Here is a 25,021-nt window from a genome sequence, read left to right as displayed (position 1 = left end):
TTTATGGTAGTTTTAATTTCAAATCATGTCACTGCAAGGCTGCTGGTATGCTGAATTAGTTCCTGTGTTTTTCTTGTTTGTCTGTAATTGTCATTAATGAGGGAAATTCATCACCTTCCCAAAGTTCACCACTCAGCTGAAAAATATAAGGGGTAATTAAGCATAGTGGCATTCTTGCTGTGTTCCAGCTCTACAGCAAAGAGCAAGGGAACCCAAATTTCTGCTGCTATTTTGGGGGCAGCTTCTTGTAAAGCAGCTGCATAATTCAGCCTCAAAACATCCTTGCAGAGCTGAAACCATGGAAGAGGAGCTGCAGGGGTTAATGCCTGAAGGACTGGGTGTGGACTCAGAGAGTTTAATTCAATAGTCAGGGGATTACTGCAAGAAGTCCAGTAGAGTTGGAGGATTGCATGGGAAGCTTGCACAACCAGTTCTTCAGCTGTACATGGTATTAGTTGCTATTATTTAAATGTCTTGATAGAAGTTCCCACAGCAGTCAGAACTTTCTCAACAAACATGTAAGTTTACTTGGAAAAAAATGAAATAAGGGGTCTTTTGAGGGAGAGAACATTTCCTGAAGCAAGTTAAAACTCATAGTTTGCAGTGGAGAGAAAATACTGGTATGAATAAAATACTGGTATGAACAAATCTATGTCAAGTAGGTCTTATGCATATTCCATATTGCACATAGTCAAGATGACTGGTGAGCACTTACAAAAAAGTCATTTATTTTTGCATTTTCTGAAGAAGCATTGCTTGTTACCTTGGTGTGGAAAATTCTGTTGTAAATCTTGTTCTCCCTCCCTGGAAAATGGCTTCTTGTCCTAATTAATCATAGTGCCTTGCACAGGCTACTGATGGGTCTCTTATCTGCCCCTGCAACAAAAGCAGCTGGGGCCACCACCTGTTAACTCAGTTCCAGCACCATTTAATTAGCCTGAGTGGCTGTTACCTTCAGATTTGTATGGCAGGAAAAGAAATGGGAGCAGATGCCAAACAGGAGAGAATGCTACAAGGGACAGCCCAAGAAGGGCAAGGAAAAGCCAGAAAAAGTCAAGGAGCAAAGGCAGGTAGAGAGAGAACAGGCAGGTTTGGCAGCATCAAAGTCTTGCATGCAATTTGCTGTGCTCACTGCCAGATTTTAATTTTTGAGAAATTCAAATGTGCAGTCAGAAATGTTTCTCTGTGGTTGGATTCATGCAGTGACTGCTCCCACCTAAGACTTCTGCGTATGGTTCTGCTCCTCAGTAAAATGTATTTGATGGATCTGTGTTGAATTTTCTCAACACCTTTGTTTATTACCTAGTGCATAAATAAATAAATAAATTGCAAAGATACAACAAGGTTGTTTCCTGCTTATGCATAATAAAGTCCTCACTCATTTACTTTTTGTTCTCACTTAAAGGCTGTTATTAAATGAGTTGTGAAAACAAAGGGAAGGAAAGGTTTTTAAACAGCATCCTCACTGAGGTTTTGTCAGGATTTCAGTCATGCACTGTTCTTTGAAGATGAGCAAAAAAGAGATACTCAAAACACTAAATAAATGTTTTATTCTTCCTTGTTTTAGAAAAAAATTATTTCTAAGGGGTTTCTTTTACACTATAAAGTGTTCTTTTCTGATCAAAAGAATATTTTGAGTGTAATGAATAACATTTCTGTACCAGTGTGTAAGTGTACATTCTTTTTTTAGACTACTTATTGAATTGCTAGAACATACTTGTACAAGATATTAATAAAAAAAACATCCTTTTGAATTTATCTACCATTTACTTCAGCCAAATCCTCACATTAAGGACATTATGGGAGAGCAAATTCTTGCCTTTTCCCCTTAGCTTGAGTCTTTCTTAACTTCTGAAATGAGGCAGCTGAGCAGTGTAAATGTTTAATGAAGAACTACTTATTACTTGTGGAGACTCTCAGCTGATGAAAGTGGTCATAACTTGCTAAATTATCCAGCTTAAACAAGTTAGCTGGCTGAATGTGCCAGTCTCTAGAAAGATGCTGCATTAAGTCTTATGAAAAAGAATACTTCCTTTGAGCTATTATGAAATATTGGTGAGGATATTAATCAGATTAACAGGTTTCTGATACAGACCTGTGAGTGTTCACCAAGCTGTGATAGTCTAAAGGTGGCCGAATTATTCCCAGTTCTGCACATAGCCTGAACTTTTTCCTTGTTGGTCCAGATCTGAAGAATAGGTCTACGTCCTTGAAAGCTTGTCTGTAGTTTTCTAAATAAATTTAGTTTTCTAAATAAATATATTCTATTTGATAGTACTTTCCCTGTGCCAAATTTGCTTCTCATGGATTTAATGATTTGGCTTTTATCAGTAATTCTCCTTTAGGTACTCTCCTTAATTATACTCTGAGAGCATAAACTGTTTTGTCATTGTGTACAACCAAGTGAAGAAATAGGAATAAATTAAATATTCTTTAAGACATATTACAGTGTATTTCTACTGTAACTCCAAAGAAGACCTAGAATAAATCAAAACACTGGAAAAAAAAACTTCTGCTACTAATTTACTAATTAAGTTCCTCGGCTTAGGCTGTGGTTTGATGCAGTCCCAGTTGCGCTTTTTTTCTCATGTCTCTTCCTGAATTCGTCTAGATCACTAGAAATTAATCAATGGGAATTGATCCAATTTGTAGAACACAATTCTAATATTGATAGTAGTTTATATTCATTTGCTTCATCCTAATCTTTTATTAATGCTCATTTGCAAAACGCTGTTCATGCTGTTTCCTTCCAGTTTTGTACCCCCAAGCTGCTGATGATAATGAAATTTAGAGAAACATAACAAGAAATAATGAAGTTATAAATTTTGGAATTAAATATGCTAAAAGTTACTATTTTTTGTAGTCAGATGTTTTTCAGTAGGTGACTTTAATTTCAAATAAGCAAAGACCAGTGTAGAAAGTCAGACACATTAAATTCTTACAGAAGTAAGGAGTTGTGTCTGTTTACATCTTTTCAATTTTTCTTTATGTCTACCAGGAGGCTGGGCCAGGGCATCAATACTGAATCATCTGGGGATTTTTAAAGATGCATCATCAATAAAATGTGTCATCCAGATATATCTCCTGGTTCAAAAGAAGCAATAACTGATGGCATCACTTTCTCTTACCAGTGGGGAAAAAAAAATCACTGGCGACTTTTCTATGAAGAGCAGAGCCATGGTTAAAAATATGCTTAATGTAATTTTTAAAGTTAGGATTGTAAAATGCACTTGAATATAAATAGGTATGAAAATAAATGTGTCTGTCTAGTTTGAGGTGTTCTAGGAGCCAAATGAATAAATAGCAATAATAAATATTTACCATTTTCTAAAAATTTTGAAGAGCTAAAGATAGGTAAATTAAGGCATGAATGGTGTGACCATCCATTAAAATGGAATAACTTAGAGATTTCAGTAGAAATTTAATTGGAAAGGGCTCCTCACATTCATGTAAATCTGTGCTCTCCAACTGCCATTAGCACCTAAAATTGTTCTGAACCTGGATTATTATGCAAAATCCTCTTTATGCTTGGAAGGGGTCATGTGTGCTTGGGCTGACTAAGCCTGAAAACATTCCACCAAAAAGCTGGAGCACTCAGTGCTGGTAAATTTAACATTCTCCTCTCAAGTCCAAGTAGATATTTGTTTGGTTTTTTTATTTTTGTTTTTTAAATATCTTGCCCAACTTAATGAATGGTGACCCTAGAAATTTCTGTGGAAAGAGGGAATGAGATTTTTTCATCATGATGAGGGTGTTCTCCCTCTCAAATGAAGAACATCTCAAGTGCTCCTGTAAAAGCAAAGGGCAGTAGCAATTGCTAAGGGGTCACTTGATCCTTATTTTTTGTTACTCTAGGCTTCACTTTTCAACCTCCTCTTCCCAAATAAACTCATTTGGAACTATATTAAAAAGGGGAAAAAAAAGGAGGGGAACTAATTTTGTCTTCTTCCTGAAGTTTTGCATACTTATAGATAAAAGTATTTTTTCTGTTGGATTTTTCTTGCAGGGAGGGGTGTGGTGTGTTGGTTTTTTGGGCATTTTTTGGGCTTCTTTTGTAGTTTTTGTTGTTTTAATTTTTTTTTTTTTTTTGACGTAATGAATGAACCAATTATGGCCTAGGCATCTTTTTGAAGCTTAAGTTTTATTTCAGTGAAAATGGGCTCTTTTTTTGGGCAGCTAAGAAAAAATAGAAACCTTGGTTTAAATATTTCTTGTCTGATATAGAAATTCAACCAAAATGTCCAACCACATTGGAGAGATTTTTTTTTTAAGGGAATCTCACTTCTGTTAAAACCTCTTAAGGACTGATTATGACATTTCTTGGAGGGATCAGGCACCAGATTCAGCCTCTGCTTTGTCTCAGACAGAACTGTAAATTCCTCATATGTCAGGTGAATTGTTCTTGGGTTTATAGTTCATTTGCTTCACATTCTCTGGCATTGTAACAAGTTCAAAAAGTATAATGATGTAAAAATGTTTATTTTGTTTAGGAAAGCCAAGTTGAAAATTGCCTGTTCTTACAGCATGGTAGTCATAAGAAATACATCACATCTTAACATTCAGGATTTTTACTAGCCATTCAAGAGAGTGCCTTCACAGCAGTCCTACAGTGAAATGTGTTATTTAAGTCAACACTACTTACCTCTGTTGAGTTATTACAGAGACTCCCAAGCAAAGCTGGAACTTCTGACGGAGCTGAAATTAAATTCAGCCCAGCACAGAGGGCAACAGCCCAAAATGTAGCACTTATTGTTCAATGAAATGGGTAGAATTAATCATTAGTAAGTGATTTCCAGCCAGAGACCATGATTTAACATTAGTTGAATATAATTTTCAATATCAGGTGGAAAAGTAGCATTTCTCAAAGAATGAGAGAGTGAACAAAGTCTCTATAATTTTAGATTGTAAATAGCAAGTGCATTGTCACTAACAGATACCATGTAAGTATCAGTAGTGCCAAAAAGAGACTAATTCCCTCTCTCATTTACTTTTACTGAGTGAATGGAGCCAAGATTTGCAAGCCTAAATAGCTCCCAGTAGCTGTATCCTGGTTTTTACAGCTGCTGCTCTCCTAGCCTGTTGGCTTTATTGAAGTCACATTTCTCTATTGGAGACTGATCCTGTTACAGCTCCTGAGTGAGCTTTGATAGGAGCTTTGGCATTGGTTGGTTGTGAGGTGCTGTGAGGAGGATGGCCCACTGCTTGGAATTCCATATCTGAGGGGCTATCTTGGGTAAAAAGTCAGATTCGTTTTGCAATTATATTTTGCACATGAGACCAAATATTCCAGTGACACACAGGACACTTCCAGTAGCTTTCAGTGCATCTTCTTCCCCCTCAATCATTTTGAGCAGTGTGTGCTTGAATCTCCTAGAATGCAATCAATCTCTCAGAATGATGAGCAGCAGGTTCATTGGTTAAATTTGGTCTGGGCTCCCTGTACTCAATTATAAAGCTTTGCACCAAAAAAGGTAGGCACAGCCTCTGCCACTTAAATTAATAAGAAGACCCGTCCTTCTGTCCTTTACTTCAGTAATTTAAAACTTTGACCCAATCAACCCCTGAATGCAAATGAGTGAGCAATCTGGAGAAAGAGAGTGTTGATCCAGTCAATCTGCAGCCATTTTCAGAGCAGATTTTAAAGATGTACGTGACATTGGCCATTAGTGAGCCAGCAAAGATGAATGGGCCAATAAACGAACATATTTCACTTCTTTCATCTGCCAAGATGAAACATCATCTTGGTGTTTGGCTGCTTTTTTGTTGTTTGGTCTTTTATTTTCTTAATTTGCACGACAGTATTTTGAAAGGCATGCTATCAATCCTTTAATTGACTTTTCTAAAGAAATATTTTTTTTCCAATAAGTCCCCTTGAGTGGGTTGGTCTTGAGGATTTTGGCTTTCTTAATATTTTCCTTTCTAACTCATTAAAAAGATTTTGATTTTAAAGATAGTGTCTCTAAGATTGTTTAGAAAACAAATGGAGAAATAAATTTTCGCATTGCATTTTAAAAATGAGAATGACTGAGCTAGTAAAATCCAGCATCCAGAAAAAACGTCCACTTTATTTTTCTTTTTTCTAGTTTAGTTTCATATACAGTTGCTTTTGGTGTTTTGTCAAAGTTCAGAGTAATTTTAGCACTGTGGATTTTGTTCAAAATGAACAGTTATTTTCAATCATTATAGAAGTCCAGAATATGTCTGTGAGAGCAAAACACGTCTGTGCAATAATTAATAAATTATCTGACACCTGTCAACTGAAAAAAAAGGAAAAAAGCAGCCTATTGTTGTGGCAGTGTTATTTTTGCAAAGACATTTGCTTCTTGAAGTTTTCTTCTGAACAAAACACTAATGCTTCTTTTTAGTTATTATCTGCTGGACAGTGCACTATCAGAAGTAAAATAGGAGTTAAGTTTAATAAACAATTTTACATTGAAATGAAAAAGGGGCAGTGATATTGTCAACAAATTCCTTTGAGTTGTGCTGTTTTGTTTTCAGAGCAACTGGGACTTAATTTTGTTGTTGTTGTTGTTTGTTTCGAATTATTTAGTTCATCATTACGAGTTATATTCATGGTGTTTGCTTCGTGGCGTTTGGATCTGCAATTTATCCCTTAAAACATGTCTTCATTTATGAAGGTCTTAAAACATCTGTTCATTTCTGTGTTTAGCTGACCAGCTGCCTTCCCTTTTTTTTCCTTTTTCCAATGTGACATGAAAACTGAGCGATTCCTTGCGAGGATCTTGTAGCGCAAAGTGCATCTTGGTGATGCTGAGCCTGTCCTTTGGGTGGAGGGCTGAGCCCCCATCCCCTGCCCCATCTCGCAGCCCCTCGGTGCTCGCCCAGCCCCAGCCGCCCCCCTGCCTCCTCCTCCTCCCCACAAAGAGGTGAAGTCCCCTGGGTCTGTAATTGCCAGGAGATGAAGCGATGATGGGGAGTGATCACAGTCAATAGCTTTGATTAACAATAAGGTGGGAAATTAGCGATGCTAGCATTCAGCTCCCCTGCCCTGCCGTCCCCATATGCTCCTCGCAGCCTGCGCTGGCTGCTTAGCAGGGTGGCCACCGTGCCTGGAGAGCTGCAGAGCGACACTGGCACAGGGGACAAGAGGGGACAAGAGGGGACAGCTTTTTGGGGAGCCTGGACCATGCTCTCACGGGCTCATCCACGCAGGAGGGGGAAGGACGAGGTGTGCCGTGCGCTGGCACTGTGGCTCTTGCTGTCATGTGTGGATTTAATTGTGTCTGGACGTGTTGTGATCAAAATGGCAACTCCTGTTACTCCTGTGACCCCATCAGCAGCTCTGGTGTTGTTTCCGACAGACTCCGAGGACGCAGAGAGGGGGAACGACAGCGGGACGCCACTCCCCACCTCTGATCACGGCGACAATTCGCTGGGCTACACAGGTAGAGTGCACCTTTCCAAAATATTCCTGACTGCCTTCTCCTGACACTTCCCACCCCATCTGCCATTGCCACCTGTACACGTTCCTTTAATCATCTCTGCTAGCTGGCTCTCTTTCTCCATCGCCTTTAGAAGTTCAACGTTGTTAGCGCTGTTGGGAAATATTACTGTGCCTTTTAACTAACCAAGAGTGTCCTTGTGTGTGTGTTAGTACATGTCAACGATTTAAATGTTTAAATTTGCTTTGTTGAGACAATGCACCCATTATTTTCCTTTGAACTGTATATATTAGTGCATGAGGCAATGTATCATCTCAAAGAAAATTTTCCAAAGACCAAGGGGATTTTTCCATATGTTTATTTGGGGAATTTTTTTTTTTTGGCTTTGTTTCTGTTATAAACAAAAGTAAAATACGTTGCAGCAGGGAAGAAAACCCAAATGAGACTAAATGCGATTGGAGAAGAGTGTGTTTCATTGACTTCTGCTTTACATAAACTACAGAAATGTGTCTCTAGGCCAAATAAGAAAAGCCACAGAATAAGCAGCACCACACAGCAGTGATCTCTGAGGAACCCAATCCTGTACCTCCTCTGCAGCCTGAAATGTTTCCCAGCTCCAGGAGTCACTGACCACAGCCCAGTCTCAGCTGCAGTCACGGGTTTTCATGAACTACTGGTGGGCCAGTGTGACTCAGATATTCCTAACTAAGACAGTCTTGCAGGGTACAAGCAGAGCATAGGCAGGTATATAGGAGAGAGCAATTCCTTGTCTATTCATAAAACTTCAGGCTCTGTTATATGCCACTTACAGTGATTGCAGCTTCCATCACCTGCCCCTCACAATCATCTCTGCATGTGGTTTAAAACCTTGACACATAATTTTACTTCAGTTTGAAATATTTTTTTTTTTCTAAAAAGGTAAAAAAAAAGTAAAGCAATACAAATTTTGCCTTAGTCGAGAGAGATGCCTTTTTAGGAAAACATCACATGAATCTTGCTGCACATGGATTATTTACACTTTTCTGCATTCTGAATATTCCTACTAATTTTGTTCTAAATTCTTCCCCTTGCATGCTCCACGTTTGTTATGGGCTCATTTCTGATGCATATGGGATGATCATATTGACAAAGTACAGCTTTAAAAATGGGGTTTTTTTCCCTTACTGTAAGTTAGACTTTTGCTTTGGGAAACAGGGATGGGAATCATGATCCCTGGTTCTTGTGTTTAAACAGCCCCTAATTTACTTGGAACAGAGAGTCAGATTCATTTAATAATAAACTGGTTTAATTTTACCTGGAGATGAGCTGTCAGTTCCCCTCCAACCTTCTCACCCATCCCAGGTCTGGGGCTGGTGCCCTACAGGCAGATTCCTGCACCTGACAGCCTCACACCTGCCCCATATACACCCCAAAACCCCCTTAGGCACCAGAGCAACAGGGGTGAGAATTTAGAAGAGGATTCCATCATTTTTTTCCACTGGGCTGAAGACTTTAAGCAGGCACTCCCAGGACAAGTGCAAGGGAGGGTGGTGGCAGGCAGAGGGTGCAAGGGCTGCAGGCACTCCTGCTCCAGTATTTAAGGCAAATAAGGCAGTGTTTAAGACAATACCTGCACTCTGAGCCTGGGGGCTTGGGACAGTGTCCCAAACAGAGCACAGACCCTTCTGCATCTGGCACCCCCAAGGATCCCTGTCCTGTTCCGTGGTGCGCACAAGCAGCTAGGCACTGCATCCCAGCATCCCAGGAAAGGCTCTGCAGGGCATTGCAGCTGTTTAACCTGCCTCTGAGGGACTCATGGGGTCACTTGAGAGCACTGACAAAGTCAACCCTGCTCCAGTAGCTCCCCAGAGGCTCCACTTCTTAACTCTAGGCCATATTTTAATAGGTGTTTTCCAAGCAGGCACAAAAGTCAGGATCGAGCTAGAGGCAAACACAAGCTGAACAAAAATTAACACCTAGAAGATGGCTGGTCTTGTTTAATTGGATATTTTGTGTCTCTGTTTGAATGAGCATCAAGTGAAGGAAATACCAAGTTTTTCACATTTAAAGATTTAATGATCCAGTATTTTTTCTCCTCTGTATAATAGTAATCAGTAGCACTGTGTGCATACCTTCATTTATATGGAAAAGCCCTGAGGTATTTATTACAATTAGTCCAACAGGTTTCTCTAGTAATCAGTAAGAGTTTAAAAAATAATATTCATTAGAATGCAACCTTGCCTTTTTTTTTTCCCTTCTTATTGTGGACTCATTCATATGGGCCTAATATGGAATTCATGAATTTTACAGAAGTGTTCTTAGACCATTTTGTTCTCTCTTACCTTTAGAATTCTATTCTTCAAAATGAAAATCATTCCAAAATCTTGTTTGTACTGAAAATTCTGACTCTTTCCTAAATATAACAACCCAAAATGTTTCAGATAAATTTGAAGTTGTTAATACATTTCAAGATTATTGCAAAAGGAAATTATGAACTTCTGTTTGCTTTCTCATGGTTCCCAGTATATTATAGGACTGAACTCTATATGTTTTTTAATCATTATGGTATAGCGACGTCCTCTAGACATTACACTCTTTATAGATCATCAGGGTTTTATAAACAAAAAAATTATTAATAGTTATTAACTGTAGACAACTGGAGAAGCTTTATATGCATCTATATTAAAGGTAATCACTTTCAGAAAGCATTTTTAATGTGCATAGGTAGGGGCTGAATAAACTGCACAATCAGGAAAAGAAGTTCAGACACTGAGGATTGTTCCATATGCATGACAATGGTATTAGACTGAAGGAGTTCACAGGAAGGTTGGTTTTTTTTTTTCATGCATACTTAATACCAGAGAAATACCAAAGAATGGAAAAAAATCTAAAAGCTGATGTGACCTCATAGGCAGCATAGATTCTAGATGTAGTTGGATTGATTCAGCAAAGAATTCAGGGTTAAAAAAGTTAAGAACTTTTAACTGTAACTCTGTCAGTCCAAAGAAGTGAGGCTGGAAGATTACCTTGTCTGCATCTTCACAAAAGATCAGTTCTACCGTGACAAAGCCAGATTGGAAAATAATTGCATTGTTAAGATGTGTAACAGCAAAAATCTAAATAGCTATTCAAACAATATGCATAAAGAACAGGCCAAATCACAGTGAGGTTCAATAGGATAAAGGAATATGAGTTAGATACTTTGTGTTTTATTTAATTTGTCTTAAGGAAGACAACAAAAGTAGGTTTTGAAATGCTGCAGGAGCACACTTGTTGCTCTTTCTACAGGCTTTAAGAAAAATGATTGCAAGAAATTTCACATCCTCATCAGCTTGGGTCTAAGTTCAGAAAGGAGAACCAGGGGATAGGAGTGAGAGAGTAGAATTAAATTTAATTTGATCACCAAAGGAAAACAGGGGAATGGAAGATGTAAGTAGGAATTCAGTTTTTTTGTCAGATTTAGCTGTGGAGATGTCAGACCAAGCTATTGTTTAGGCAATTATTTTAGAGGGGAAAGAAATCCTGAAGTTACCCATCATCGTTCTTCTTTTTTTTTTTATTAATTCCTGGAGAAAATAATGGGGACAAACAGAAGAGGAAAGGAGGCAAGGAAAAAGATCTAGCAGAGTTACCACTGTATATCAGAGGAAGAATATGGAAAATCATCTGAATAAGATACTAGAGGAACTCAGGGGATGGAGAATTTAGGAAAAAAAAGGTCATAGAAGGAAATGCCTTTAAAAACATCAGGGTTTCCAAGAGAAGGGGTTGTATTTAGTCACTAAATGGAGCAGATGATGTGTTGAGTGATGTCCCATAGCACTGGAGAAGCTCTGAGAGGCACAGCTCTGCACCAGGGAATAGGGGAGCCTGAACAGCATAGGATAAAACCATCCTGACTAAAGCTACTAAACAGATGTCTCTGTTTAATATTTACTGTTAGAGCAGATTTTCAAGAAAAGACTGAAGTAATTAATATTTCCACATCAGATATCACATGTGGTGTGCCAGCCTGAATGGTAAAGAAATGTTTCCTCTTGGCCCACAGGCTTCTTTTTTCCTCACCCAAAACAGTGCAAAGGCAGTAGGTGTCAAGTATGAACCTCAGTTATTTTCCACATAATCAATGGCTGCAGAGTCATCTCTGAGATTGCATTGTGCTGTGCTATTGAAGTGTGTGCATGCAGGATATCCCAGGAAGTAGCACATTTCCTGTTAAATCAACTGTGACATAAATATTGGGGATCATTTAACAGATCACAGAGTATCACTTGTGTTCCAGAGACCAGAAGGATGGCTTGTTAAATTAACACTACACAGCCAAACATTTGCAAGCAAGGATCACCACTCCTCATTAAGTAGAGTCATAACTTTTTGAAGGGATATTTCCAAATACTTTTTTTATTCCTAGTTTTCTCAGACAACTCCTCCAGTATGCAAAGAAATCCTGTGGTTCCCAACTGAGACCTGAAATTAGTCTTCAGTTTTTTTCCCCCTGATTTTAATCCCGAAAATATTGTGGTGGTATTCTTTTGTGTAACAAAAGACTCATTTTTTCTCACATTGCCTTTCTTCTTTAATACTGCATTGCTATGTCATCAGGAGAATTGTTCTTAGTGGATCACTGCTTGTCCCATGTGAAAGAGGACAGGTTGGCCTTGGAGAGCATTTTAAGGGGAAATCTATCTTCATTTCATAGCCACGTCTGAGACATTTCTTGCTCTAGTCCAGTTATTTTGCATAGGTGTATTATAGGGTGCTTGTTTTGAGAAGTGGTAGTTCAGAAAACACATTAAAAAATATTTCTTTGACACCAAAGTGGAAATCTCCACTAATACCTTGTGAGAAATGGGAGTATGGTTCTCTTTTTTTAAGATTAATAGACACAGTAAATGTGCATACAGATTTTGTGGCTGAGAGAAAGAGAGGAGAGGAGAAAAAGCTGTGATATGCAACAGGATGAGAAATAAAAATTTTGGAAATAAATATTTACTATTTGATATTCCTTCTAAATTATCATGTTATGTGTAAGTTGGAAAGAAAGACCAATATTGGGAAAAAAAAAAAACCACACAGCAAAAACAGTTTCACTAATGGGTTGCAAAAAGTGAGGGATGAAGGTGTAGGCTGCAGTGTGGATATTTTTGATTTGGAGGAGGCTGTAATTTCAGATGGGAAGCAGGTAGTTAGTGATGTCTGAACAAAGCAAAAATCTCATTTCCATGCAAGAATTCAAAGTGAGCTATTGGCAAGTCTCATATTGCACTGCTTTCATCAGGGCAACCACCTGTAGAGAATAACAAACACTTGTTTGCACTGCAGAACCCACAAACATCTGACAGGGATGAACGAACCACTAGATCAGATAGCAGCAAGATTTTTTGTTTGTTTTTTGTAGTTACAGAATTCTTATTGCTAGTGGTAATACACAGTAGATTTCAACTGGGCATTTACATCTCAGGATATGTACAAAGCTTGCAGTTAAAACCCTTTTCCCAGTCTTTCTCCTTTTTTAAAACTTCCTAACTGAGCAAGTGTGCTCTTGAGTAACTGAGAGAATGAACACAAAGCCCCATGATACCAATTTTCCAATTTTACAAAGTTACTTCTTAGAGTACATCTGCACTCTAAATCCAGGAACAGATGGGTACTGTTATGCCTATTAAAAAAAAAAAGGAAAAAAAAAGGTCCCCTGCTCTTGTCTATCAGCAAAGCTTTCTGTTCCCCATGTCAATCTAAACTGCTAGAAAAGTCCTTTCAGTTTTTTCCTTCTCTTTGCAGGCAGTCTTCTGACACAGATACTGAGGATTTTCTTTTAATATGTATTAAAATATAGATGTAAATATTAAAAAAAATTTGACAGGATTGCCTGTCAATGAGAGCAGGCAACACTGATATTAAAGCAATAATAATTTAATCAAAACTCATATTAGCAATATTGGAGCACAAGTACTCCCACTTACATAAATCTTGCACTGCCAATTTTCATGAAAAAAGTTAATAGAAAATCTCCTCCTCCAAATATTGTGTTATACATCAAGGCAGGGTTTTTATTAAAACAGAAAGCATGGCAATGTCCCATGTTTCTCCATCCGTGAGAGCCAGAATATTGTGTGAAGAATTTGTCTAATACTGACTTTAGCAGCAGTAAATGCAACTTTATAGTTGAGGTGCTAGGAATTTTCATAAACATCCATATCTCAGGAGGATGAATTTGAGCTTGAGAAGGTGCAGGAAAGAGCTATTAAAATAGTTAGGGAATGGAAAGTTTATTTTGCTGGAGGCCTTAATGAAAGGGAGATGTGACTGCATTTGTTGTCAGCCTTGTGATTTTTAGAGAGCAAATATAAAAAAAAAGCACATTGCTTTTTTAACTTAGAGAAATACAGTTATTGATAAATAGCCTATCTTCAAACAGTACTCAAAATCTGGGCTTTTATAATAGGGGATTCTAAACTTTTATTCATATTAGCCCTTGACAAAAGAGGAAGCAGTTATAAAATTTAGGATAGAAATTTAGGATGTGACCCAGGAGCAGATTCTAGAGCACTTCTCAGCCAGGAGTTTAAAATCTCCTTTCCATATATTTAGATTTGTGACAGGCTATGAGAGGCTGTGCATGCTCGATTTGATTCCCCAGGATGAGCATTTTAATCTTGAGTTCACATGTTCCTAATTAATTATAAGACAAGTAAAATCAAAATAAAATGCATTCACAGCATATTATAGTTTCTCTTTTCCATTTGGGCTGTCACAGACAAGAACCCCTGGAGTTGATGAGAGGCTTTCTGCTGAGGGCCTCCTAGCAAGAGCAAAGACAGAGCAAATTACCCTCAGACACTGCTGTCAGTTCAGTGAATTAAGTATGCAAAGCAATTTGTGAAGATGTTCTGAAGTGCAAATTTCTGCCACTAGGTCAAAAGAGTATGAATTATCACAGGATGAGCAAGGTAAGAGGACATCATTCCCCATCATCTTCATCAGGGTGTTAGACAAGTTAGTCTTTGATTTTAGCCAGGCAAATTGTTTTATTTAAAGAAGCAGGAAGTTAGTAATGCAGATGATTACATTACATGCATAGCTGTGAAAAGCCCTGAAGAGATGAGAACATTAATTTTATGTGTCTACAATAATGCACTTTCATGAGAAGTACAGGAAAAGAAAAGCACTGAGAGGTATTTTATGCAGTTTAGATATTACCATTGTTGGTTATTTACCACAATATTTACTATATAGGATCATGGATGTGCAGGCTAATTCAGGTTGGAAGCAATGACTGGAGGTCTCAAGTCCAACTTGCTAAGCAAGCAGGGTCAAGTATGAGACAAGACCAAATATGAGACCATACTTGTTTCAAGTATGAGACAAGACCAGTCTGGTCAGGGCTTCACCCACTTAGGTCTTGAAAACTTCCAAGGACAGAGCTGGCACAGCCTCTTTGGGCAGCCTGCTCCACTGGCTGTCTGTTCTCATGGGGAAAAAAACATTTCTCCTGTTCAGTCTGAACCTCTCTTGCTCTGTTTTATGCCTGTTGTCCCTGTCCCTGCCACAGACCCCTGTGAGGAGCGCGTTTCCCTGTGCTCAGTGACCCCTGCAGCAGGCAGGGAGGCTGAACTGTGGCTCTTCAATCCCCCTGTGCCTGCCTTTTGCCCAGGCTGAGCAAGCCCTGGTTCCTCAGCCCCCCAGGCAAGTGCTCCAGCCCTGAGCATCCTGCTTGGCCCTCTGCTGAACTCAGCCCAGATTGTCAATGGCTTTACTGGGAGGCCAGCAAAGGCTGAACTTGCTGCTGGCCCAGAGCCTCAGTGCCCACCCAGCAGAGCTGCTTCCCAGACTGTTTGGGTGCAAGGGCTTCTTCCTTCTTTCCTTTCCACAGCAGGATTTCTATCTGTCCTTGTCAAAGGTCATTATGTTCCTGTTGGGCCCTTCCTCCAGCCTGGCTCCCTGCAGGTGGCAGCCCTGCTGTTGGACATGTGGACTGGTCCCTCTAGCTTGGTTTTGCCTGCCAGCAGGAGGAAAGTGCCTTCCCTTTCCTCCTCCAGGTGTCTGATAAGGACCTTGAGCAGGCCAGGTCCCAGGACAGACATGGAGGTCCCTCTTTTGGCACAGTTCTCTGGGTGGGCTGCAACCCATCAACCAATAACTTTTGAGGTGGTGTGTCCTCAAGACCACAACATCCCTGCTTGGATACAAGAATTCTGGGGGAGATGGTGTTGAACCCAATACATGGAAGTCTAAAAACACAGATAGACTGTTGATTCAGGATTTGCCATCAAAACTGATGGGAAACTGATCCCTGATTGCACTGTTTTTAACTGCAGCTCTTGTCCCAGAGTTAATACATCAACATCTCTCAGAAGATCCTCAGTTATTTTTGTCAGATCCCTCTGGAAGTGCTGCCAGCCATTTCTTTTCAGTGCTTTGTGTGTGTATGTGATCCTTGTGTGTTGCTTATCCATAAACCTTAACAAGTTGAACCATCACCTCCTAGTGTTAAAACATTTTAGGGAGCTTTCCAGAAGGAACTGTATTGATTTTCAGCGACCCTTTTAGAAGGTGGGAGATGTTTTTCTGTGGTACAATTTACTGGAGAACATATTATTTATAGGGCTTTTGTCTAATACTTCCTATAAGGCAGGCAAAAAGCTACTGTTAAAACTCACTGCTGCTGTCTTTATTGCAGAAAATACCAAATTATTTTTCATTCCTAAATATAAGCAGAACCCTGTTGTTTTTTAACTGTGAGTACTTTGAAATAATCTCTTTCAAGCCACTAGCCTTTTTATTAGATTCTCTGCCTCTGCTTAGACTCTTCTTCCCATCAGATGGTCCTTGTGAGGTAATAAGAACCAGTTGCTTCATCCTCTGTCCCTTTTCTTTAATTTTATTTCCTTCATTTCATGGTTTGTTTCTGAATAACTACCAGGAAAAGAAGGAATAGAGTAACCAGCCCGCTCATACATTCATAACTTAACCACTCAAAAAACACTGAAGAACCATTATTCTCTATTTATTTTTGTCTAATCTTTTGCAGAACAAATGTCTCTGTTTTGTTTCTGGAGTAGTGCAAAACCAAATATAAAAAATTTCTTTTTCTGTTAAGAGTAAGTACTGCCCAAGGGAGACCAAATCACTTTTCAGTAGATTTAAAGTTTTGATAGCAAAGTGTAATTTCTGCCATTTCAGCAAGGTAATTTACTTGTGTTCTGGTGTGTAATGAGGCCTTTCATCATTTCATATGTAGATTACTTTATTTTTTGATTAAAAACAAGTGGATAGTATTGCATTTCCATCAATGGCAATTATAAGCTTTGACAGGAAGCTCGAGATAAAGGAAAAAGAAGGTAAAAGGAAATTTTTGATCAAGTGATTACAAAGAGGTTCTTCCAAAACCTCAAAAGGCAAATTTAGCATAAAATCTGGTGGGAAGGAAGATGCCTGTTTCACTTGGGAAAACTACTGTGCAGTGTACAAGTATTGCAGAAAATTTATAGACCATGTTTAATGTACAGTAAGTGCATCACAGGAGGCTGAAAATGGCTTTAGGGTTACTTTTCCTTCACAATTTCAGCTGTTTAATTACAACATCCAGACCATTATCAGATGCATCAAATAGGAAACTTATCTGTGAAATATACTGTAGAAATCTGTGGGAATGCTGTGAACACTGTTGTGCAATATGCACTCAAATGATTTTCAGTTCTGGAGCACACAGCATCGCCCATGAGTTGACTGGATTTTTATGCAAAATTTAAATGCATACATATAAGTACTTCTATTTCTTTCCTTATTAAGAATTAATAAAATCATATCTAGAACATGATCAAAAAACAGATAATATGCAACAAGCAATTAAATAAACCCTCTGTAAAAAAAAAGGAAATTTTAAAAGATAGCAGATATAGACATCACACTCAGCATTTATATACTGAGTATACAAATGTATATTTGTATACTGTATACAAATACTCCATACATATAATTGAAGACTTTGCAAGAACTGAAGATTTGGAGGAAAAAATAAAATTCTCAGCAACCACAATGTTTTGATTTTTCACTTTTTCATGTGAGTGTGGCTGAGCCCTGACAGAGGCTTCTCAGAGAGGCTGTGGAATCTCCATCCTTGGAGATAATCAAAAGCCACCTGGGCAAGGTCCTGGGCACCCAACTACAGGTGGCCCTGCTTGAGCAGAGGGACTGGACAAGATTAACTCTATAGGTCCCTACTAAGCTCAAGCAGTCTGTGATTTTATAATGTAAAAAAAAAAGCTTTTTAGATCTTAACCTGCCTGAAGATAACTATTATCTTGGCCAAAAATGTTCCTTGAAAAACTAAAACTTATGTGAGGAACAGCAAGATTGTTTGTCTGCCCATAAAGTCCAGAATGCAGAGGCATTTTCTTTACAGAAAACGATGGAAAACATCACCAAGATTAGGAGCTCTTTTCTCTTTCTTCCAGAAGCACAAGCTACAGTTATACAGCCCTGTTATTGAGAGGGATGTGCTTTTGCCATGCCAGTGTGTTAGAATATGGCTCTTCATGTACTTTATAAACTAATTAATTGATATATAAATTCAATATGTCAGTTACAGGCTTATCCACCTGTATACACACAAGTGTTTCAGGATAGCTTGTGTCTGTTTCTGTGTTCACACAGAATATTATGTAATCTATCTACATGCTGAATATTGATCCAAACCAAGGCAGCTACAAATATCAAGAGAGTAGGGTCTCAGAGGAGAACAGAATGGTTTATGATTGAATAGAATAGATTATATAATAGAATTATAGAATAGAATTATATCATAGAATAGAATAATTTATTTTTATTTTAAACCCACATGACTCTAAAAATATAATATCTAGAAAGAATATACTTGTTGAGCTCTCCTCATTTGGGTCCTTAAAAGTTCTCTGAAGAGTGAATGGTTCTAGTTTTCAATTCTGAATAATTAATTCTTTTGTAATACCCATATGGCATCTTTATGAATTTTCTACTTTTTTTTTTTTTTTTTGGTTGGGAAATGCCCTTGTATTAAGGTTAAGGCCTTTTTGTAGCTGCAGATGCTCTTAAAATCTGCTGTCCAGAAGCTGCACTGAGATAAAGAGAAAGCGTCACGACACAGTTATTTTGGCAGCCTGATCAAAGCTGGAAGGCTGTATTTAGGCAGACAAGTGTATCAAAGGGATGCAGTTTGAAAAGGCTGAGTTAGCATTCCCAAAACTGTGTCCCTGTGATATGCTCTGCAGTGCTGCTGGCAGAGCACACAGCTCTAGGAAGAGTTGTGCATCCACCAGGACACAGCTTGAACCGAACATAGTGAGAAATTATAATTCACCACAATCTCTTGCTGCTTTTATTGATTTCCCTCTAGCCATAACACATCTGTTCATGGTAAGGCTGATCCAATGCCCATCCAACTACAGTTGAATTATTTCAGCAAGCAGTGGATTCAGTAAATACTATCCATAGGAAGAGCTAAAAAAAATTACTTAAAACTGAGTTAAGAGAATGAGTCCATCTAGAACAACACAGGGCCCTAAGTCCTCCAGCAGCTTCTCAAATGTAATTTCCTTATTTTTTTACCACGATAGTGGAAAGTCCTGTCCTGTGAGGTTCAGAGTATTTCTTAATTAGAGGGTTTTGTTTGCTTATTTATTTGGTTTTTTGTTTTTTTTTTCCAGTAGGGATAAAGAACATTCAGGGCTGTATTAGAGCAGTCAAATAGTCAGGACAAGAACTTGGATTATAACCTGTAGTTTATAATAAAATGAAGTATTCCATGTAACTGTAAAATAACCTGTAGTTTATAATAAAGTGAAGTATTCCATATAAGTGGAATCACATTTATTTTCACCTTACACAGAAGTCAGAGAGTGAAACACTGCAAACACCCACTGGCCACTTGCCTCTTCTGGTGTAATGGAGCAGCAGTGGAGAAGAGCTTGAGTGATTAGCTGGTGTTTTCCTTGCTCCTTACAAATTATTTAGTCAGCATTTCTTTCTGAGTCAGTGAGTTTGGCTTCTTAGTGCCACTACAAGGATAGAAGGAAATTGAGAGTCTGAGGGTGAAACTGTAGAGGACTGGAACAGTTTGGATGTTTTCTGTACTTTTTTTGTATTCCATAGAGGTGAAATTAGAGAAACTATTAAGACTCATGGCATGACAATATGGTATGCAGCTGTGTGATTTCCAGGTTTCTTTATATGTGTTTTTAGAACACACTGCTCTATAACAAAGAGGAGCTGTGGATGCCCCATCCCTGGAAGTGTTCAAGGCCAGGCTGGATGGGGTTTTTGAGCAACCTGGTCTAGTGGAAGGTGTCCCTGCCCATGGCAAGGGATTGGAATTTTATGATGATGCTCTTTCAGGTGCCTTCAAACCCAAACCCTTCCATGACTGTTTGTTTTTATAAATCAAACTGATACACTAGCCATAACTTGACTTGAATTTCCTGTAACATTCAGTGACCTTGCTCAAAACAAAGCCCAGAGGGACTTCTTTTTTATTTAGCTAGAGATGACTAAGTCTTTCCAACTTACATAAAACCTAACAAAATTCAAACACCTTCATAGCATTTGAATATCTTTTTTTACCAATAGAGTTAAATAACAATTTCATTTGAAAAAATGCTGTCAATTACTATTCTCATGTCCTTTCTTTGCACCATTATTAAGAACGTCTAACTCTGCTTTGTCTACATGATTTTTTGTATTTCTAAACGCCAATATTTTTTGAAGCAAGAGAGTAAAATAGGAAATTAATCTCACAAGGTATGTTAAAAGCTCCCAGGGTTGCACCCGATGATTGTTGATTCCATTTGGAGAGACACCAGGGGTGTGAGTTTCCATATGAATGGTTTCTTGTCTTTTCAAGCTCTAAATAGCTTAAGGCTCACTAATTATACTGGTGCTGGGACTACCTTAACAACAGCAAGCATCAGAACATATTTTAGATGGTCAGCACAGAGGAACTAGGTCAGGGACCTCCAGGGATTGCATCAAAAGGTTAGCAAACCTAGCAGCACACCTTGAGCACCAATCACTGAGGCTAATGAGACCTCATTTAAATAGTTTTTCAGGGAATTAGAAAAGATCACCTTCTTTTGGGAAATGAAATCCTACTCTGATTCATCTAGTAGTAGATCTTCTCTACTTCTTTTTTTTTTTGTTGGTTTTTTTACTAATATATTCCTTTATCCGTGCAAGGATATTACATTAATAGGCATATGTAAAATATGCTGCCATTAGTGCAATAAACTCTACTTTCCTGAGACAGAAATGGGAAAAAAAAATTCTCTACAGCAGATGCATTTTCTTTAAAATGGAGTCTATTAATCTATCATATTAGCTACTAAATGAAAACAACAACACACCTCATTTTCCTTTCCAAATCAATGAATTCCTTGATTAAGAGCATTCAGAAAATAATCTGAGAGAAGAATAAGTGTGTTAGCTATGATGTTAAGATTGTAACAATTTATGCATTTCATTGTCAAGGTTTTTAAGTGAAAGGATAAAATGCTATTTATGAACATATAAATATATATATAAGAAAAAACATTAACTCGATTAATTTAATTTTGTAAATAAAATATGAAGATTTTGTTCATCTTCATTTTAAATGCAATAAACAGACCTACTAGATAAATATTCTTTTAAATATTTCCACTGAAGCTGATCCTTCAGTGTTTTAACATTGAAAGGTCTTTTACCAAAACCTAAGGATGCAAAAAAATTAGGCCAGAATGCCCTCAATGCTCATATAATATGAGAATTATTTCCTAGGTGTGTTCTTTCTAATAAAATTACCTATGGGCAACACAAGTACCTCCTCTGGCAGAGAAACTAAATAGTTAAATATATAATATTCAAATAAGAAGCCAAGAATAGTGCCGCAGAATAAAAGCAGTAAGCAGTAGCTTTGTGTCATTCTGAAATTGTTTTTATTTTCAATGTGTCCTTTAATGTACAGGCAAGATTCATAAGGGATTTGAAACAATTAAATTTCCTTTAAAGAATGATTGCCTAAAGACAGCCTGGGAGTATAATACTAAAATAGTAGAAATGAACTGTACTGCTACACCCTAACTACATTTCACAGCTTTATGTTCCCCAAAGGTGCCTGGTGTGTGTGTTGCATTCAGTCCATCTGTGATTGATAGATACAAGTTCCTCATGGCTACCAAATCAAGCATAATACCTTTTTGTTACACGTTGTATGGCTCTCAGTGTGATAGGATGGAAAATTCTAATTCACTAAAGAGATTTTACTGTAATGCCTGATATATATCAAAAATCTCTTTCAAAAAACCCATTCAGGATATTCAGAATTTTATGTGGTGGCTCCATATCATTAATTTTCTTAAATGATCTCCCCAGAGGTTTTCATTGTGTTCAAGTGAGTGGAGTATTGAAGGGTTGGTATTATTAGCTGCCACTTATAAAGTAAGAATACAAGGATTTCTCAATAAAAGTCCTGGGGGTTTCTTTTTTTATCAAGCAGTTGAAAAAAATAGACTGCTGAACACAAGGATATAATTTTTGTTTTACATCTTTGGGAAATCATTATGATTTCTATGAAACGCCAGTAGATGAAGCATTATTTTGGCAAAAGTTATTATGTGGCATCCAAATCTCATTAAAGACCCCCTTTGGCATGGGTAAATTTAGTTAGATTGGGCCTGTTGATCTTTGCCAAGTGCTGTCTTGAATTATTCCACACTAAAATGCTGCATGTGTGTTACTGAATGCCATGGTCCCGTTTATACTGATTATTCTAACCTCTAGAGTTACAAATGAATTCACAATTGTTTATGGAGATGTGGTTCAGTTCCAAGTGGCCAGAAATTCAGGGGGTATTGCTTTTGATTACCAGTCCTTTACTCAGTACTGCTCAAAGGAAGGGTTAAGGACAAGGATTTATATGGATCCATGCCTGAAAATTCCATGGATCTGATCTCTGCAAGCTCCACACCTCTTCCTCAAAGAAAAAGAAGGTGTATATATATTTTTTTTTTCATAAATATATATATGTATATATTTTCTATAGCAAAAGGTATATAATATATATATTCTATAGCAAAAGGTATATATAATATATATTATATATATAATATACCTATATTATATATATTTTTATATATATATATATGTGTAGATATATATATATAATATAAAATATATATATTCTATAGCAAAACTAGCAGAAATAGATCTAGCTGTATTTAAATCAAAGGAATTTTACCAAGATAGGTGTGCAAATAGAACAATAATTAGTTATCTGACTGAAGTGGTGAACATCTCATTCACTGTGTAGCTGCCAGTTCTCTACTCCTTTAGCAGCCTCTGAAGATAGGGAGGAGGGACTGACCAGCAATCTGTTCATATGGTAAACTGTAACATTTTTGTCACAGAATAAATAAGGATTCTCCTCTTAAAATACAGGCATTGGTTAGGAAAAAAAATAAAAATAAGGTAAATTAGAAAGACCTACATAAATAACCTCTGTGCAAGGCAAATAAGATTTTAGAGTAGTTAATTTTCACACATCTACTTTTTTGCAAGACAGGTACACATACTATTTGTCCAGAGCACTAATCAAATGAAGCTGTGGACTAAAGCATGTAGAATTTCACAGATGACTGCATTACAGAAATACATTTCCATTAATGAACAGTAAACATAAACAGAAATCAATGATGAAATGAATATTGTTCCTTTGTATGTCTGAATGAATGGATTTATATTAGGTTTGAGCACTGAAAGTGTTACAGTGGATGGAGAAATGCCTGGCTATTTATACTAAAAATAATCAATGTGAGTTTCATAGATAATTGCATAAAATGGTAAGAGAAATGCATGAAGTTTCCCAAGTAACCTTTGTTTAGAACTCAGAGAATAAAATATTTCCTGATGTAGCTGCTGTATATCAGACAGAATCAATAGAAGCCAAGAATAAGCTTCTCAAGTGAAGCAAACATCAGAAAACATCTGTCCTTACTGACTTCAACAACCTACTGGCAATCTAATGATGTTGTTAGTTTTATACAGTATCACATATAGCAAGGTTTACAGAAATGAGCTTTACATTCTGTCTCTGGAATATTCCCTCTTGGGTTCTGGTTAAATAAGAATGATCTCCACAAGCAATGAATTACAAGGGTTCATAAGCAGGTTGTGTTTCACAATTTAATTCGATTTCCATTTCTTCTTGACTTTATGATCTGTATAATTCCAACTGAATAGGAAAGAGCCTCTTATATTCCTCCTTCTGAAGGAAAACCTCATTTTAAATGATGGTTGCAATTGTTGCACATTGGAGTAAATAGAATCTAAATGAAAGGAAAATATTTATTGAAGGTACATTACATTTTGTTATATGACAGAGAGTTTGTTTGGAAAGCACAGTTAAGCAATGAAAATGGAATAAGTGCTTGAAATCATAATATACTGTATATCCCAAGACCTCCCTAGTACTGCTCTTCAGCCTTTTCTAATAAATCTCTGTTGAAAAGCAAAGGAAGAGCATCAGGAGCTGTTTCTGTACAGAACATAAACCATAATAAGCAGACATTTTTGATTCAATAAAATGTTTATGATGGCATGTTAAGTAGCAAAGAAAAAAAGTGAGTGTTGAGTTGCTTCAAAGGTAGAATAATACATACAAATAGTACAAATATTTTAGATTCAAGGCCAAAAGCAGTCTTTACTTGTCTGCATTTTTATGTGAACAAAACTTCTGTGATTGCAGTCCTGCTTTTCACATTTGAATGTCAACTGAATTTGACAGAGGAGGGAGATCCTGGTTTTCTCTCCAGAAGGCTGGTCCCATTCTGTTTGGATTACTTGAAAAAAGAACAGATCTGTATGTGCAGCCTGCCTTCAAGCACAGACTGACTCTTGGCCAGCCAGCATCTCCAAAATGGAAAAAGGGAGGCACAGGAGGGAGCTGAGTGTTTTGATGTGCAAGGAACACTGTGGGAGCCCTGGTGAGGGTGCATTATACCGTGCACAGTGGAGAAAGCACAAGAGCCAGCACCAAATTGTGGCAACATCAATGCTGGGCAAGAAGAAGGCAAATTCTTAGGAAACCAACCCTCATTGATCTGGTTGTTCAGGAAGCCATTTGTTCTCATGCCATGAACTGTCGTGTATTATTCATGGTCAATAGCACTGGGCAATTACTGAATAATTTGAAAGAAAGGTGAAGTTATCATCATATTAAGGAAAATAATTTATCCATTCTCAGGTCTAGGGACTATTTTTTTTTTCCAGGAGCATTATATTACTCTCTGCTGTGAAGCAGGTAAACAGACAAAACATCAGGAATAATGCTTTCAGTATAACGTTGTTTCTTACTGGAGAGTAAGCACACTTAGCTAAAACATCTCCAGTGTCTAGAAGTGCTTTGCCAGAGTGCAGCAGCAGTTACTTAGAAAGCTCTCTCCCTTTAAAGCACCAGAGAGTCAATTGTCCTCATGTGATTTCTGTTCAAGCACAGGGTCTGTCACACAGTTTCCTCCCCTTCTTGACATATTTACAAACCTTGGCAGGCCTACCAATAGATTTTTGGCTTGTACCACTGGATTCTTCTAGCTGAAGGAAGAAAGGTGGTGATGGGTTTGTCATTGTTACCC

At 37.7% G+C, this 25,021-nt stretch overlaps 1 protein-coding gene across 8 annotated transcripts in view; it reads left to right on the top strand.

The window, feature by feature from the left end:
- Positions 1-25,021, top strand: part of ROBO1 (roundabout guidance receptor 1) — a 687,829-nt gene that overhangs the window by 324,133 nt on the left and 338,675 nt on the right. For 5 of the 8 annotated variants that reach the window (XM_077174535.1, XM_077174531.1, XM_077174536.1 and 2 more), the window contains one exon: positions 7,323-7,406. The exons of the other annotated variants lie outside the window; for them this stretch is intronic. In XM_077174535.1, the coding sequence (XP_077030650.1) occupies positions 7,323-7,406 (84 nt within the window). The remainder of the gene's footprint in view (positions 1-7,322; positions 7,407-25,021) is intronic. 8 annotated transcript variants of the gene reach the window in all.

This window comes from Agelaius phoeniceus, chromosome 2, assembly GCF_051311805.1.
Source record: "Agelaius phoeniceus isolate bAgePho1 chromosome 2, bAgePho1.hap1, whole genome shotgun sequence".
NCBI classification, from domain to species: domain Eukaryota; kingdom Metazoa; phylum Chordata; class Aves; order Passeriformes; family Icteridae; genus Agelaius; species Agelaius phoeniceus.
The sequence above is the reverse complement of the archived record's forward strand: the minus strand, read 5'-3'. Positions and strand labels throughout refer to the sequence as shown.